This window comes from Crinia signifera, chromosome 1 (assembly GCF_055691185.1).
Source record: "Crinia signifera chromosome 1, ASM5569118v1, whole genome shotgun sequence".
NCBI classification, from domain to species: domain Eukaryota; kingdom Metazoa; phylum Chordata; class Amphibia; order Anura; family Myobatrachidae; genus Crinia; species Crinia signifera.
The window spans coordinates 372,289,915-372,307,459 of record NC_139217.1 but is presented as its reverse complement, the minus strand read 5'-3'; the positions used below and the strand labels follow the sequence as shown (position 1 = coordinate 372,307,459).

At 43.5% G+C, this 17,545-nt stretch overlaps 1 protein-coding gene across 1 annotated transcript; it reads right to left on the bottom strand.

The window, feature by feature from the left end:
* On the bottom strand, positions 1-16,269 carry KMT5A (lysine methyltransferase 5A). Its single transcript, XM_083151283.1, has 8 exons — positions 16,069-16,269; positions 9,856-9,947; positions 9,087-9,234; positions 5,682-5,793; positions 4,967-5,054; positions 4,826-4,885; positions 3,344-3,534; positions 1-1,892 (listed from the first exon to the last, which is right to left on the bottom strand). The coding sequence occupies exons 1-8, from the start codon at positions 16,076-16,078 to the stop codon at positions 1,682-1,684; spliced, it is 912 nt and encodes a 303-aa protein (XP_083007409.1). The 5' UTR covers positions 16,079-16,269; the 3' UTR covers positions 1-1,681.
* Positions 16,270-17,545: the final 1,276 nt, after the last annotated feature.

Genomic DNA, 17,545 nt, shown 5'->3' with positions numbered 1-17,545 from the left:
ATTTCTGGGAAGGCCCCGACGTCCAGCATGGCCTTGTGCCCTCGCCGCTATGGAGTGCCGGCAGTTGTAGGTTTCCCAAAATTCCCATATCTCTGGAACATGGATATTACATTTAGCCCTGTCTCTCTTTGCAAGATCTATAAATCCCCTAATCGCTTTTGCAGCCAGCATGTTACACAGAACCAAGTGACTGCTTCTAATGAGTTGCAAGACCATATAGGAACACAGATAAGAAATTACTTTCAATTTTTTTTTCTAATAAATATTTATTCCACAGAATCCTCATCTTTCAATATATATATAAAAAAAACAAAAAACAAATTCACATGATGTATTTTACACTCACTGCATAAAAAAGCCTCACTATATCAATCTGGACTTTTACAATAACAACCTGTATTTCATTTTGGACTATGTTTGTTTATCTAGTTCAACACTAGTTATACATTACATTTTTTGACAGGAACTGCCTTAGCAACAGAATGGTATTTAAAATTTATATTATGCTAAAAAGGTACTATGTTCTCACAGTTACTGCTATACAGACCACAGGGGTGGGGGGAAACATTATGGTCCATTCTAACAGATGGCAAAACTTCGATTCCATAGCACAAACAATGAACGGTACTTGTTTAGTTTCACGGCGGCAGATAACGCATACAATGCCATTTACTACCTGTTCATAACCCCACTATCCATTACGGCATAGAGTTGATATTATATAGTGTGGCGAGCGCAGAGAGCCACCGAGTCCGAAGCGTGTCGAGCCCCGCGAGGGGACTGATTACTTTACATGTATTCCGCGTCCGTTCACCACGGAATACATGTAGAGTAATCCGCGGGGCTCGATGCCTCGCTGCACTATATAATATCAACTCTATGTAATAGTGGATAGTGGGGTTATGAACCGGTACAAAATCGCATATCAAATCGACAAAATGCCACATAATATACGGGAATGCAATCTAGGACTTAAGCCTGGGCTCAGAGATAGTTTTAACATGTTGACAAACTACAGCTCTAGACATTAAGTCACAGGGTGTCTGCACCTTATTCAGCAGGGGTGACTAATCGCTATGAATAGTGAAAACTTTTCCTTCTCCATTATATACAAATATGTGGCAAGAATAAAAAAAAATTGTGTCCAATATACGACCATAAGTACCTGTAAACAGGGTCATGGTCATACATTTCATACAGCTGCATCACCAAATACTTACAAATATGATCTATGGCAGGGATGGAGAACCTTTGGCCCTCCAGCTGTTGCTGAACTACGCATCCCAGCATGCCCTGCTACAGTTTTGCCAGTTTTGGCAATGCTAACGCTGTTGCAGGGCATGCGTCGTTCAACAATAGCTGGAGGGCCAAATGTTCCCCATTGGTGATCTAACAACGTTACCTATTCTGGAAGAACCGTATTGCTTTGGTAAGCCAGTCAATAGATACTGTAGTACTGAGGGGGAAGGATAGGATAAAATGCCTTACAATCCTGCTAGATACTTTGGAAGCATAGACTTGCCTCTATGTAAAAACACAGAAGTATGGAATATAAAAATTGCCTACATTTGAATTCAAGTGATCTGTGCGTGTGCTAATGGAAGGAAACCAGGTGACGGAGGTTTTAAAACCAAAGTTAGTTCACATGGAAAGTTGTAAATTCAATAAATCCATTTGACAGTCAGTGTTTCAGCCATGGATGCGCTTCAATGGAAGACTTGCTTCGATCCCCATAGTCATACAACAGTTCTTCCCCTGCTTCTATGTCCCTTGATGCAATCAATATTAAGTGAGGTACATCGTTAATACTGTGAAGTTTTGTATGGCAATTTCCAGCCTTGCTATGATTTATAAGCCTTCCAAGACGTTTGCTTTCTTTTGTGGCATCAACACTAAAGAAAAAAAAAACAATACAAAAAAAAAAAAAGTTTGGAGGTCAATATCAAGATATCAAACAAAAGTAAAACCAGTACAGCAGCAAACCACGATCAGGAGTGAGATACAGGGGGTGAAATGTAACAGGATGAGAGTTTCAGAAAGAGCGATTTGGTAAGAAATCTCCAGGTTTTCTTTTTTTTTTTTTTTTTTAAGCAGCAATCATTTACACTGCAAAACCAGTTTGATTTTGAAGTACAAATGGATTGCTGCTTAAAAAAAAAAAAATGGAGAAATCTTACCAAATCTCTCATCCGATTAAATTTCACCCAGAAATTGTTATGGGATTGAGAGAAATATTGTTGACATTCTTGTCTTGGGCAAGATCAGTAATATCCACCACAGGAACTCCTTTGTTTTAGGTTTCCAACTTCATTATATTAACTGTATTCAGGGCAATTCATGCAACAGAAATGATATTATAATAAAGCTCACCGTGAAGTGCTCAGATAGGCTGGTAACTTACTTGTGTATCTGTATAGTCAATTACCTCCATATTGTCACTAGTCTGACTTGCATGTTAATATTTCATATCACTAAGGGCGGGATGTATTAATATACATCGCCGCCCTTCGCCTGCCAGCCGTCGCGATGCTGCCGCATATGTACTAACATATGCGGCTAGCATCGGGTTGCGGTGACGGAGACCCCCGCAATACCTGTGATGTGGTCTGCGGGGGTCTCCGTCACATCCCGGCGGCTGGCAGTGTCCCCCTGCGTCTCCTCCCCCCCCCCCCCTGCAGCCGGATGTCCTCCCGGCTGTGACAGGAGGAGATCAAAGGAGGACGGGAAGGGGGGGGGGGCGTGCGGACGGCGATAGAAGCCCATAGGGTATCGCCACCCAGAGGGTGGCGATACCCTGTCATGCGGAAACGGGGTGGACGGGTAATGGTACATAGGAAAATGCGGTAAAAACCCTGTTTTACCGCATTTTCCCTTTAGTACATCCCGCCCTAAGGGTCTGCAATATTTACATATATCAAAAACTCCATGCTGGCAGACATGACCGCAGGACAAAATAGACAAAACCATGTGCACTGCAGGGGGGCACATGTAACGTGTGCAGAGTTAGATTTGGGGGAGTTTTTTGTTTCTGTGCAGGGTAAATACTGGCTGCTTTATTTTTACACTGCAATTTAGATGCCCGTTTGAACATATCTCACCCAAATCTAACCCTATGCACATTTTATATCTGACCCACCTGCAGTGCACATGGTTTTGCCCATATTGAGAACAAGCTTGTGAGGTCTGAATTAGGCCCACAGTGCATCCAACTCTTCATGACAATGGCATCAATACAGCATAGCTAAGATACCAGTGTGGTTATCTAAAAGTAATGCCTGGGTCTCTACCTCTTGCTTTATTCTGATTTTAGCTTTAGGTCCATTTGTTCTAATGAAACACTCACCAGTAGGTTTTGTTTAGGAACTGAAAATAGTACATGTAGCAGCCAATGGAGGACTCCTCAGCATAGGATACTTCTCGTTCTTTAGCAGTTGTGATCTCTAGAAGGTCCCCATGGTATTCTACCACAAACTCCCCACGCATGAAATTCCGAGTTGCAAAGACCCCTCTACCTTTGCCAGGAATCATTTCAACCTGAACAGAAAGAATTGGATTTAGTTATTATACACGCAGAGTAGACAAGTACAGCTGGGTACACACACACACACTTTACAGATAATTGCTCTGTGGGTCTATCAAGCTATCTTTGAGCTTGTGTGTCCTTTCATCAAGGAGGAGATCTGTAGCCAGGCATTGCCATTTTTTAAAGCAGGACTAAAAATACCAACCTTCCAATCAGACAGTTGCAGGAGCTTTGAAGTGGTTTGTTAGCCTTGTTATGCAGTTATGAAGTTATTATAATAATTGTGAAAAAAAAAATGTGTACCCAGCTTAACAAACGAGACTCACTGCTGAATAAAAAAAAAAAAAAATCCTCAGCCCCAATAGTGCAGGACACTAGCACATTTCAGTGAATGAATGTGATCCTAAGCTTCCGCCATCAGGCTTCTGAACGCTGAACCGATCTAGTGCTTCTGAAGCCGCTAGTCACTTAAATCAGTGGTTCTCCAACTCTGTCCTCAGGACCCCCACAAAGGTCAAGTTTTTCAGGTCACCTGACAGATGCTCTCATTACTGACTGACACATTTGTAAAAAATTCACAGGTGAAGCCAATTATTTCACTTGTTTCTGTAAGGAGACCTGCAAAATATGCACTGTGTGGTGTCCTGAGGACCAACTGTAAGATACGGACTACTCTAGACACTTACAACTCATTGGGTTTTAGATGCCTGTGCAGACATTTAACACCTACAGGACAATTTAAAGTTAATGATGATGTACATCACCTCCTAAACGGAAGGTAACAATATACAGTGCACCTTGCAATCTTGGTCCTTTTGATCAATCTTCACAACCATTGTAGTTCAGACCCAATCTGTTTACACTTGTCGCTCATTGCATTGTACCATTCTATCTTCTGCACAAAGGATACAGTGTTGTTACAGTTAACATGTGACAATATAAGGTTTTGGTGTTTGACAGATCATGTAGTGTGTAGCAATGTGATATCATCACCAAGTTGCACCACCATTCAGTTTGGCCCTAGGCTTATAGGGCCTTCACACAGGAAGATTTGCTGAGCCTTCTGAGCCATGCTAGATCACACAGCAATGTGTCAGGTGAGAACACTGGCCCATACCGATTAATATCCAGCATGCTGTATATAATTATTCAACAATTGCTAGGTCAATTAGAACATGAAGTCTATGTCAATGCCTTTATGCATTCACTAGAAGCCAGGCCAGTTAGACAGGGCTGCTATGATCATAAACGAGAACCAACAGTTACTGGTGAAAGCAGGGAAAGCAAAACTCCCCAAATTACCTCCAATCCATCTTCTTTGCCGCTTTTAATCAGGTCATCTATTCTCTGCTTTTCTTCAGACTGAAAAAGTATTGGAAAGTGGTCAGCACATTTACCCTTAAGTATTCATGTACTTATGAATATTCCCCCGTTGCTGGGTACCTCCAGATCCTTTTTGCATTTTCTACAGCTTCGTCTAACAGGGAAATAATCTGTAACCTTTCTGTTAGGAGATTTTGTTCCTTGTACTCTGTGGAAGATAACACACACATACTAGAATGGTTATACATAAAAAAAAAAAAAAAAAAAAAAAAAAGGGAAGAATTTTATTTTTTCTTGGAGCCACAGTTTTATTTCTAGAATGAATGAATGCAGGGTAAACAAACCAAGCATTGCTGTGACTAACTAAACATTTGTGCCAGCTACTAGAAGCAGCAATGTGGGCTGAGCCAATAATTACAGATTTGCAGTCTATTTGGAACCAGTGTAATCCACGAGACACACCCAGCAGAGCCTATAATTGAGTGCTGCCCGTAAAGGCAAGGTACAGAAGAAACCAGCCTGAGAGAGCAGAACAGTATTCACAAGGTTCTGTAGTAACAGACGACTGGAGAAAAATGGAGGTTCTTACTGGCCAATTCTTTGCAGGATTTCAATGACAAAACAATGGTGACCGTTTTAAACCAGAAATGCAAACTGGTCACTGTCAATTCAAATAAGTCATTATGTTTAAGGGAACGCAATATAATTTCTTTAGCCACTATAATGGTGCTTTTTGTAGTTGATAGAACACAGAGGATGAATAATGGCAATAATCCCATTTATGAAGACCGAATAAAAAAAGTTCATATTTGTAACCATTGTATAAAGTACTCACTTTCTTCTGTGACGCTTTGTTTTGCCCACCTTCTGAGGCTCCGGGGTGCCGGTAGTGGCAGGCAACTTCTTTTGTGTTTTTGTCCCCGCAGCTTTCTGGTTAGGACCAGTTGCTGTATATAAAAAAATAAAAAATTATTAATAATAATAATAAAAAAAAAAATATTCCCCTGATGAAGACTGGTTAGGTATCCAGTGGAAACGGCTGTTGGGTCAGCCTGCTTGTACCTGGTCATGCTGTGAAATCGCAATACAACCTTTTTTTTCAAAGAAACCTGTGAGGTTGGGTGAGTTATTATCAATTGTCTATGGACCCTGCACCACCACCAATGTTACTACTTATTTCGGAGTGCCTTCTTAAACATATCTATATATAAAATCTATCTATCTATCTATCTATCTATATATATATATATATATATATAATTTTAATAATAATAATAATAATAGATAAACTATTCCTATAGATCATGTCAGCTAAACCATAGCAACCAAAACCACTGATATAAAAGTAATAACATACAGCAAACAGAGAACATGACATCTTTGTATTTGAACATAAATGAGAAGTCCATGTTTTACTTATATTTCACAAAGGGAAGTCATAATTAGATGAGCCAGCTATTAAAATGGAGGAAAAAAAATGTTGTCTGTATGCTACAGATCAGAAGGCTCCCAAAACATATGGTGCATTTTAACCTATTTGAGCAGCAGTCAGATGTGGTAACTTCAAAACTAGAGAGCTAGAGATACAGTAAAATGAACAAAAAAAAAAAAAATTACAGGTACAGAAAAAATATATCAAACAATATTCCTAAAAAAAGCAATGTGAATCCACACTAGATTAAAATACAAGCAAATTAGCGGTGTGACTATAAGAGGGAGATTCCAGAAAAATGCTTATTCCTAAAGATGGGAAAAATATCCAAGACTGACTTCACTTTGAATGTATAAAAGAACAGATGAAGTTTGAAGATAAAAAATAAAGTTTTCAATTAATGGATGAGGATGAATACGGATATGAATATAGATGAACACGTTCCATTAATGATTATCATGCAGATTAATGGAAGAGTCCTTTGTGTTAGTAATAGTTTATAGGGTTAATAAAGCATATGCACAGTACTGGTAATGTTATCAAATATGTCCCATGATGTGCATTAGAAATGGAAAAACAAAAAAGTGTAAATAACCTAATTATGTCATGAGCAGAAAAAAAAAGATAACGTAGTGGCAAGTTGGCTAAACAGTACAATGCCTGAACACTGGTGGTTAGATTTACCAAGTCTTGGAAATAAACTGACTATTAATCTTGTCATAATTAAAACATGTAGCTTGGTAGTTAGGAGCTAATTGGTTGTTTGGGCATCTCTGGCTCTACAGCAGGGGTGGCCAAACCGGTCCTCGAGATCTACCAACGGTCCACATTACCTAGCTGCTGCACAGCTGCAGTCAATACTAACTGTCACATTTTCAAACATGCTGCATTCATTTTTACTATAGATCCACAGGTTGCCTGAAAAAAAAAAAAATGCTCCGTTGGTAGATCTTGAGGACAGGTTTGGCCACCCCTGCTCTACAGCTTAGTACATCTGCCTCTGAAACTCTGGCTGCCACCAGTATGTCAAAACCGGGTCAAACAGACCTAGAATCTGGTTTATGTATATCCCTTTCAAAGTAAATTTTTTTTTTTTTTTTAATAGGAGAACATACAAAAACCAATAGCCCTCCAGCATCTGTCAAACCATATCAATTTATTTTCTTGATGGCATGGTTATTTTAAACAAATCTACACTAAATTTTATTTAGTTTTTATACCAGCTATCTCCTAGTTCATTAAGGACTGCTAGATATGTTGGCATTTGTGGTGGGTACTGAACGATCTTAAATCAGATCCTTAGAAACAAAGGGCCTGATTCAGACCTGATCACTGCTATGCCAATTTGCAAAGGCCTGTGATCAGATAAGTCACCACCCCCAGACCAAATGAAAACCCGCCCAGTGCAAGTCTGCAAATAATTAGCAGAATATATCTGATCGCCGGCCAGCTGCACATCCATACACAACTCGCCATCAAACGATTTCCGTAGTCTGTGCAAGTGTGCGTAACCCGGACCCTACCACAACTCTGATTGAGACAGGCTGATCAAGGCTGGAGTGGACATCACACCCCCCTCCCTTAAAAGGCTCTGGACACTCCCACAAAATGGCCGGGTGACACTCACAAATGGCAGCTACCTGTCAGTCAAGTTGTGAAGGGAGAGAGAAAAAATAATCGCTGACTTTTGGCTAGGTTTGGCCTCGCGCATGCGCACTGCAATCTGGAATACATGTGCAGCTGTCGGATAATCTATCGCCATGCAAATTCACACAGCTATCAGCTCTGAATAACCCTTAAACTCCCCATCAAGACCCTCCTGAGAGAACAGAAACAGCCATAAATACAGAAGTAGGAAACCCCTGCCTCTCATATCAGAACATATAGATCTGCTTGTTGGAGCCTAGAGGAGAGAGCGCATGGACCGGATATCTCCTGCCATCTTTGTCTGCCACCAGACCCCTATGACACCATTCTGCCCCCCACTCCGCTTCCCTTCTCCAGGGCCATGCTACCCATCTGAATGGTGAGCCTTATCTGCCCTTCTGCGCCACGGGATGTTTCGGTCCTCCCTGAGCTCGGCCTTAGGACCTCTGCGTTACAGTTTGACATGTGTACCGCCCAAGTCAAACTCCCCACCTGCCACTGTATCCATAGCATGCAAAAACATTAGCAACAGTTGCCAAATGCTGCAATCTCATGGGGACATGACCACATAACCCTAACACAACTGGGCAAGAAGTGCTAATATGAAAATCTCATTACTTCCTATTTTCCCACCCATCTATACTACCATTCCTAATATCCTTACCTAACCCTAGCACCAACCTTAGTACTGTAACCCCCAACTCTAAAGACAAGACTGGACAGAAAATGTGATCTTTTTATCCCGCCACACTCTATAGTGGAGTGAAGATGGTGTGTACCCAGCCGTAGCAAACACCAGACTACTGCCACATGAGAATGCCCATGTCACAGCCTGCCTGAAGGTAGGAACTCCTACCCCATCATTTACTTATGCACTCCAGCATAGTTTGCAGGTACTAATGGTCAAATCTGAGGGACTGGCAGGTTGTTGTTTTTTATTTCTCCACTATCCCTAGAACGCACCTCCTTGATGCCTCCCAGGGGCACCCATCCGGAAGTAACTTCAGAATGTCTACCTTTCTCATGGTAACTACCAATCATGCCAACAGTTTCAACATGTTAACATTCTATTGTCAACAAGTGAAGCGTCATTTACAAGTACGAATGCCGACCATGTTCTCAGATACTACCATTTATATGCATAAATCAATGGGCCCTTACCTTCAGTTTTCTTGGGAGCATCTGAAGGGGTTTTCCCCAGACATTTGCCCTCATGGTGCAGTGTCGAGTTCTCTTCTTGCAGAGGAGGGCGTGCACAGGACGATTTATTAGGGCTCACAAAAGAGTCTATCTTTAACTGACACAGATCCTGCAAACAGAGCAAATGATAAAAATTAAGACCACCTGACAATTCTTTACTAGTTAAAAGTAATATCTCCCTTTAATGCACAGCAGAGAGAAATATGGGAGAGAGGAGGCATGACGTTGTGATGCTTTCAAAATAATATTGAGGCTTCGCCCATACCTCAACTAAAAAGGTGTAAACTTCTAATCACCCTTAAGCAATGCATGCATTAGGTCTCAAGGATGATAGGATGACCTCATAGCTCTGAAATAAACAAACCCCATATTGCAGATCTAAATATAAATACCTTCCCTAATGCTTTATGAAGAGTGGCGACTACACTGCTTAATGCAGTGCCATGAATGTTAAAATGCAATAATCTAACATGAACAATTGTCTGACCGGTTACTAAGCACAGATAAGGAAACACACACTATATCTATAAAAACATACTCTCAAAGTCATTGCACATGCTCGAAAACAGTCAACTGGAGACCTGGTTTCATGCACTGCAACCGCAAGACAGTATACCAATACCAGCTAGTATTATGACAGAGTACAAGTAGGGGGCGATAAACAAGGTGGTCCAGATCTGAACTTCTCCCTTTGCTAGATAAAATAAGTAAATCAAGCGAGACTACCGACCCCGTTCATTTTCGGCTTGTTCTCGTTAGTTCCACTGGTTCGACAGGTTTCCGGTGCGTCCCCACTTCTTCCGGGCTTAGACATTTTCTTCCCTAAGAGACAGACAGGGTGGGTTTGTTGGTATTTGGTTTAATGCGGGAGGTCAGCATACTGTACTTGTGCCGATCGACGCCATCTTTAAAGGGACAGACAGCTCAGAGCAGACGCTGCTGTAGCCCCAGCCTTCCTAGGGCCGGCCCCCGTCACTGACTGACACACACGCTGCTCTGACAGACTTCGCCCACAGAGCCGCTATTATTTCTTTTCTCTGATACGGATAAAAACTATTTACATAATTTTTACACCACTAAGCGTACCCCACCCAGCGCGCTCTCCAGTGACCCCAAAATGAAGGATAAATTATACATTTTGGAAACTACCGAACTTAACATGATTGGGTTTTGCTTTATAACATTTATAAATTGTTATATTAAGCACCTTTGTGATGTAAACAAAAGCATTTAGCACTGCTGTAATCTGAGAGCATACATTATATAAACGAAGTCCCAGCATTTGCAACACGCTTTACATGCCTACCGACTTTTGCAATGCATACACTAGGTTTCTAACTGTAACCCACGTTGTATGTGCCCAAGTAAAAACCGGACCCGGAAAAGACCTCGGAACCCCGGACATCAAACTCTGCATTCCAGAGCTTGTAGTGTCCGTTCCAGTTTTTGCTACATGCCCAGACCATACAGGTAGGCTTTATTCTGTCCCTGGTCACAGGCAGAATTTGGAAACTTGGACCATAAGATTCAACGCAGAAGGACTGTCACGTCATAAACATGGCAGTCCCAGCAAGGCAAAGGACAACTTATTGGATAATCAGTCTTGCTTGCTTAAATCTATATGCATACAGGAGTTACTAAACACTACTATGTATGCAACAGTGCTGTAGGTCAGTGGTTCCCAACCCTGGTCCTCAAATACCCTCAACAGTGCATGCTTTGCAGGTCTCTACACAGAATCACAAGTGCTATAATTAGCTCCACCTGTGGATCTTTTCGGTACTTGTTTCCTATCTGGGCGCCCGTCGTGGTGATCGCGGGTACATTTATGGCTGCCCGCAACGCGACCGACGCGATGCCCACGATTTCCCATTGAAACCCATGTTAAACATGGAAATCGCGTCGGTCGCGTCGCGGCCGGCCATAAATGTACCCGCGATGCCCACGACGCGATGCACCCGATTTCCCATAGGAATCAATGTTAAATGGCCCGACCGACGCGATTTTACTGTTAAATGCCTCAATGGACCCGATGTGGCCATAGGAATCAATGTTAAATGGGCTACAGAGCCCAAATAGGCACAATTAACCCTTAAATGTCCCCCCAAATTTTTAACGCCACCCCACGATCCACGCCAACCCGAAGCGTGGCGAGCGCAGCGAGCCCGCGAGGGGCGGTGGTACGCGTCCTCCGACCTTTTCATGCCCTACTATCCACGTCGGCGTGGAGTTGAGAATAGAATAGTGTGGCGAGCGCAGCGAGCCCGAAGCGTGGCGAGCGCAGCGAGCCCCGCGAGGGGACGCGGATACCTTCACAGGTAAACGCGTCCCCTCGCGGGCTTCACAGGTGTCCGTGGCCACGCGGACACCTGTGAAGTCCACGAAGGGACGCGTTTACCTGTGAAGGTATCCGCGTGCGCTCGCCACGCTTCGGGCTCGGTGGCTCGCCACACTATTCTATTCTCACTCCACGCCCTAGTGGATAGTAGGGCATGAAAAGGTCGGAGGACGCGTACCGCCGCCCCTCGCGGGCTCGCTGCGCTCGCCACGCTTCGGGTTCACGTTGATGGCGGGGTGGCGTCAACTACTTTTGGGGGGACATTTTTATGTTCAGGGGTGTTTTTGCCCCATTTCCCATTGTTCCCTATGATAATTTGGGGAAATTGATCCATTTAACATTGTTTCCTATGGTAAATTGCGGTCATCGCGGGTAAATTGAGGCATTTAACATTGTTCTCTATGGGAAAATCGCGGGCATCGCGTCTGGCACATCGCACCCGATTTTTTATCGGCCGCGATGCCCGCGATGGCCCCGATTTTACCCCCGATGCCCGCGATTAAAATCGTGGGCGCCCAGATAGGAAACAAGTACCATCTTTTCAAATGTGCCTGAATAATGAGTGCACCTGCCGGGGGACCTGGAAAACGTGCACTGCTGGGGGGTACTTGAGGACCAGGGTTGGGAACCACTGCTGTAGATGATGGAAAATAAAAATAACTGAAAAGTAACTTTTCTATGCAGGCCATTCAACTGGATTTACATGGAAAAAAAAAAAACACAAAACACGGCACACAATTTGGGAACCACTGCTCTAGACAAGAATGTACACAAAAGTAGACTGTAAAAAAAAAGGTAGACAAAAAAAGGCCCATACACACTAGAAGATTATGTCTCCACTCTGGCTGGTTGGAATGAAAATCTGGAAGTTTTCGGGAGCAAATGACAATTTGCTCCTAAACATCGAAAACAGACAAAAATTGGTCCTACAGACAAATTGGTTAAATCAATTTATGCAGATGACTGCTTTTGTCCATTTTCCAGGGTTTGGGAGCAAATGGTTGATTGTAATTTGTTCCCTGAAATTTCCGGATTTTCATTCCAACCAGATTGGAAAGAATCTTCTAGTGTGTATGCTTTTTCCCAACTCCAGATCTTAGGGACCACTAGCACAGCATGTTATACAGATCTCCTCAGAATCACAAGTGATGAAATAATGACCACCACATGTGTACAGCATCTAGTAGAAATATCTTCAGGGGGGTGTTGATCGTATGGTCGACCCGACTTAAGTCGATAGGGGACAAGGTCAACATGGTTTTTTTTTCACTCGTTTTTGAGCCGACATGTGCCAACAGGCGGTATTTCATGCCCTGCCATCCACTAGGGCATGAAATACCACCTCAATAACCATCAAAACCAGTGAAAAAACCCATGTCGACCCAGACACCTGTCGACCTAGAACCCTGTTGACCCAATGGTGTCGACTTAATGACTGTCGACCAAAGTCGGGTCGACAAAACGTCCATATTCCCTTCGTGTGTGTACCCACTTTACAGTGCAGATCTGCAGACAGATTAGGTAGTGTGTTCTGCATACACACTGCCAGATCATGTACCTCCCGACATGACCCTCTCCAGGAGGGACACATTGCTTGGTTTCTGAATTTCTCCCTTAATTAAATGATTGCCATTACCTGTGTTGAAGCACCTTTCTGATCAATTAACCGTAGTGAAATAGGTGATGGCAATCATACATTAAGAGAGAAGTCCAGAAACAGAGCATGTGTCCCTCCTGGAGAGGGTAATGTTGGGCGGCATGAGATCATTTGTGACTGATGTCACAACTGTGCAGGCATTTACATGTGCCCATCCACTTACAATCACCATTGTATTTTGTGGAGAGTGTACATGAGGTTTGCGAATTGCCCATAAACACAGAATCATGCAATAGATCTTTAGATATAGTCCGCCATGCTACATCTGTGACTGATGTCATTAACAGACCTATCGCTAGTAGACAATGGGCTATAGTCCAGTGATATTAGCTGTTCAATTGAAAGGAATAGCGTTATTGGCATTAGGATCCCTGTGCTCCACTGTTATAGACTGCACTGATCAAGTGGTGTGTGTAATCTGCATTGGGCACTGCAGGTGCCCAGGAATCTGCAGAAATCATTTATGCATTTTTAAGTCTGCCCCCTGGACTCCAGATTTCCTCAGCTCTGGCGATCCCTGCGGGAATTGGTCTAGCAATTATATTACATATATGTAGATCAGTAGTTCCCAACCCTGGTCCTCAGGTACCCCCAACAGTGCATGTTTTGCAGGTCTCCACACAGAATCAAAAGTGCTATAATTAGCTCCACCTGTGGATCTTTTCAAATGTGCCTGAATAATGAGTGCACCTGCTGGGTGATCTGTATAACGTGCACTGTTAGGGGTGCTTGAGGACCAGGGTTGGGAAGCACTGATGTAGATGTATGCCTAGCGATCTCCCCCTGAATACTTGGTCGGTGATGCAGCCTATGACGCAAACTAGATTGATTAGGGTTCCAGTTAAGAATGATCCTCAACCTCAATGGGTAACCTGGAGACGAACGACCCAGGTCCCGTTAAGGACTATAGGGAAGAGGCAGCGTCAGCTCTAATTCCGCCCATACACGTCCCGATACAGGCGTGCGTTCCATGCTTAACTAGCACGGATCACATCGCATTGCATTGCCTGTGCATGCAATGCGATGAAAACTAAGTACAAAAAGTATAAGCAAGCACATACTTTTTGTACTGCGCGATGAGGTGCCGCGGGAGTGCGCACCTCAAAGCACACATCGGACCCGCCGGGATCGCAGCGTGTATGGGCTGCTGAAGTGCTGCCTCTTACTCCCGATGACAGTCGCTGACTTATTGCAGGGTTGCTGTGGGGGACCTTGTATCGCAAATCCCACGTCACTCCCGGGACAGACCCATATCCAAATCCCGGGTGCGAGCCTGGAATTTGCGATGTGAAAGGGGTAAAGGTAGTGGTGGCATCACAAGGTGGGACTGCAGAACAGCCAATTGAATAATAGGGTGACACCAAATTAGGGATGGTCAACGTTGCCATCGATGGCAATTCTGCAGCTGGCCATCAATAGCGCTAAACTATGCAATGGATGACCATCGATATTTTTACGTATCGATGGTCATCCATTGTGTTTGATTGATTGGCCTGTGGGCAAATCAAAACACTGGGGACAGGGCTTCGCGGGGGCGCACCTATGCTCTGTGGCCCGGCACTTTCAACAAAAATAAAAGCAAAACGTTGTTCCATCGATGGAGGGAAACCATCTGGTTCTCCCCCATCGATGGCAGGAGTATTCAACATTAGCCATGAACCATTGATGATTTTGAATCATCGATGGTCAATGGCCATCCCTACACCAAATATCATCAGCAGGGAATCAATGGCAGTTAGTGTAGATTAGAATTTTAGACTGCACTGCATCCCCTCCTCTGCAACTAGCCAACAATGGGAACCAAGCATTAACCCTTTCGCACCGCACCTCAAACCCGGGTTATTGCCAGGTCGATATGAAAACACCACGGGCCGCATTTATCAAGTAATATTTGCAGCTAAATTCCAGAAAACACCAGTTTTTGGGGGTTAACCACAATTATTAAGTATCCCCCAAATGTATTTAAGGGGGTCTGCAGCAGGAATCTCCGATCCATGCTGCATCCCCCATAGGTTTCTATGGGGAATGCAAAGCTGCCCGATGTATCAACATTGGGCAGCCCGGCTTCGCACCCCTGGGCTACCGCCATTCTGATATGCGATAGCCCATTGTAGCCTATGGCTGCACATCACACTCCCCAAGCGGCATGCGCAAACCCCCCCCCCCGGCTTCTGGGTCAGGGCTTCGCGCGGGGGAGGGGGGGGCTCCTTTCAATGATAAATCATTGTAAGCTTGCAGCAGGGCCCTCTAACCCCCAATTCTGTCTGTTACCCAGTTTGTTTTATCACTGTCTACTATTGTAAAGCGCAACGGAATCTGCTGCGCTATATATGAAACTGTAAATAAATAAATCCTGGTGGTAATGCACGATACCACAATGCGATGTCACCGCACCGGTATCACCCTGTAATGATAAATGCGCCCCCAAGCCTTATATCCTGGGTCAACCAACCTGGGAACCCTACCCAGGATAGAAAAAGGGTTAAACCCGGGTCACCCCGTGTCTAATGGGTGACCCGGGTTTAATGCAAAAGTGCCAGACCTGGGATTGAGCTCCCAGGTCCAACAGGGCAAATGTTATGTGAAGGCGGTATATGTTCCAACAGCAGGTCATTTTGGTATAGTCAAAAGTGGTGCCTCTAGCCACACAATAGAAGACACCGCTTCCAAGATTAATATATAAATTGTACCACTTAAGTTGTACTGCGGATTTACAAAATACACTATTGCATGTAAAGTCAGTTACTGGGGAGTGATAACATGGTTTTATTGTAATTTGGGAACCTATATTGCAACAACTGCTGAGAGTGCACGAGTTATACACAGTGTTGACTGAAAACATAGATTTCAACGACAATAACAGGACTCGATAAAAACTTAGCACCAACAGGGACAAAAACACCCTTATTCCATTACTGCAAACGGTGCAACAGCCACACAAGCATTACCTCTCGCCATGGTGTCTTCGAAGACGATTAAGGATGCCCGGCAGAGAATCAGCGTTTGCACAGCTGAGACTGATCGCAGTCACACGGGAAACCGGTGCAGCAGGACTACGGTTCAAAACAATAAAAGTTTAAATCGCCGGACACGATCTGCTTCCACATGGACGTCCTGCCGCAAATCCCCGCCCACGTCACTGCTGATTGCTCAAAACGCAGTTTATTAACAAAATGTGATGTTTCTGTTGGTCACAAATTGCCGCCCCTTTGTTCACGCCCACCTGTTTGTCCCGCCCATTACACACGCACCGATTTTTTAAATTTCACTTTACAGATGTTGATTGGCTGAAAGAAAACTGCATCTGAAACCTAATTGGCCGAAATGAATAACGTGCAAGATGATCAGACGAGTATAACGCTACGCTGGCTGGAGAGTAGCGTGTACGGCAATGCGTGTATTTATGTGGTCTGTCTGTAGTTATTGTACGGCTAGCTGTGCAGTGTGGTGTTATTTATGACACTTCTTTTTTATATATATTTTTCGTGGTTAGGTAATTTGTTTAATATATTTTTTATCCAAACCAATTGCTTTATAGTAAGTTACCACAAAGTGGAGACCTCTAAAACACAGGTTCTCAAAATCAGTCCATAGGACCCCACATAGTGCATGATGTGCAGGTCTCCTCACAGAATCACAAGTGAAATAATTAGCTCCACCTGTGGATCTTTTCAAATATGTCAATGAGTAATGAGTACAACTGTGCACTAGCCGGGTGACCTGGAAAACGTGAACTGTGTGGGGTCCTGAGGACCGAGTTTGAGATCCCCTGCTCTAGAAGTTTTGTATGATCTAAATCAGGCATGTCCAATGTTGGCCCTCCAGATGTTGTGAAACTACACATCCCAGCATGCTTTGCCACAGTTTTGCTATTAAAGAATGCTAAAACTATTGCAAAGCATGCTGGGATGTGTAGTTTCAAAACATCTGGAGGGCCAACGTTGGACATGCCTGATCTAAATCAATTAAACCGGTGTTCCCGTTGGATCTGCAGGATATTGCTGATATCAAACTGCTTTCTAGTAGCAGTACTAGATCACTGATGCATGTAGGAGGCCTCTACTCCTATCAGATGCCTCTTGCTGAATTAACATATCTGAGCTCAGCTAGGATGGCCATTGACACTATTGCCATCGATGGTGATTGTGCAAATAGCCATTTATGGTTGCATACTATGTTATGTATTACTATCGATGGCCATCCCTTTTATTTGACTGACTGGTCTGTGGGCCAATCAGAACCTGGAAGCTTGGCTTTATGAGTGTTTGGGGCGGAGCTATGCTCTGTGTCCTGGACCCTAGGGTGAGAAAAAAAATAAAACTTATTTGGTTATGATTTGACATCGATTGAGGGAAACTATCTGGTTCTCCCTCATCGATGGCATAATTATTCTTCATTGGTCATAAACCATCAATGAGTTTGAAT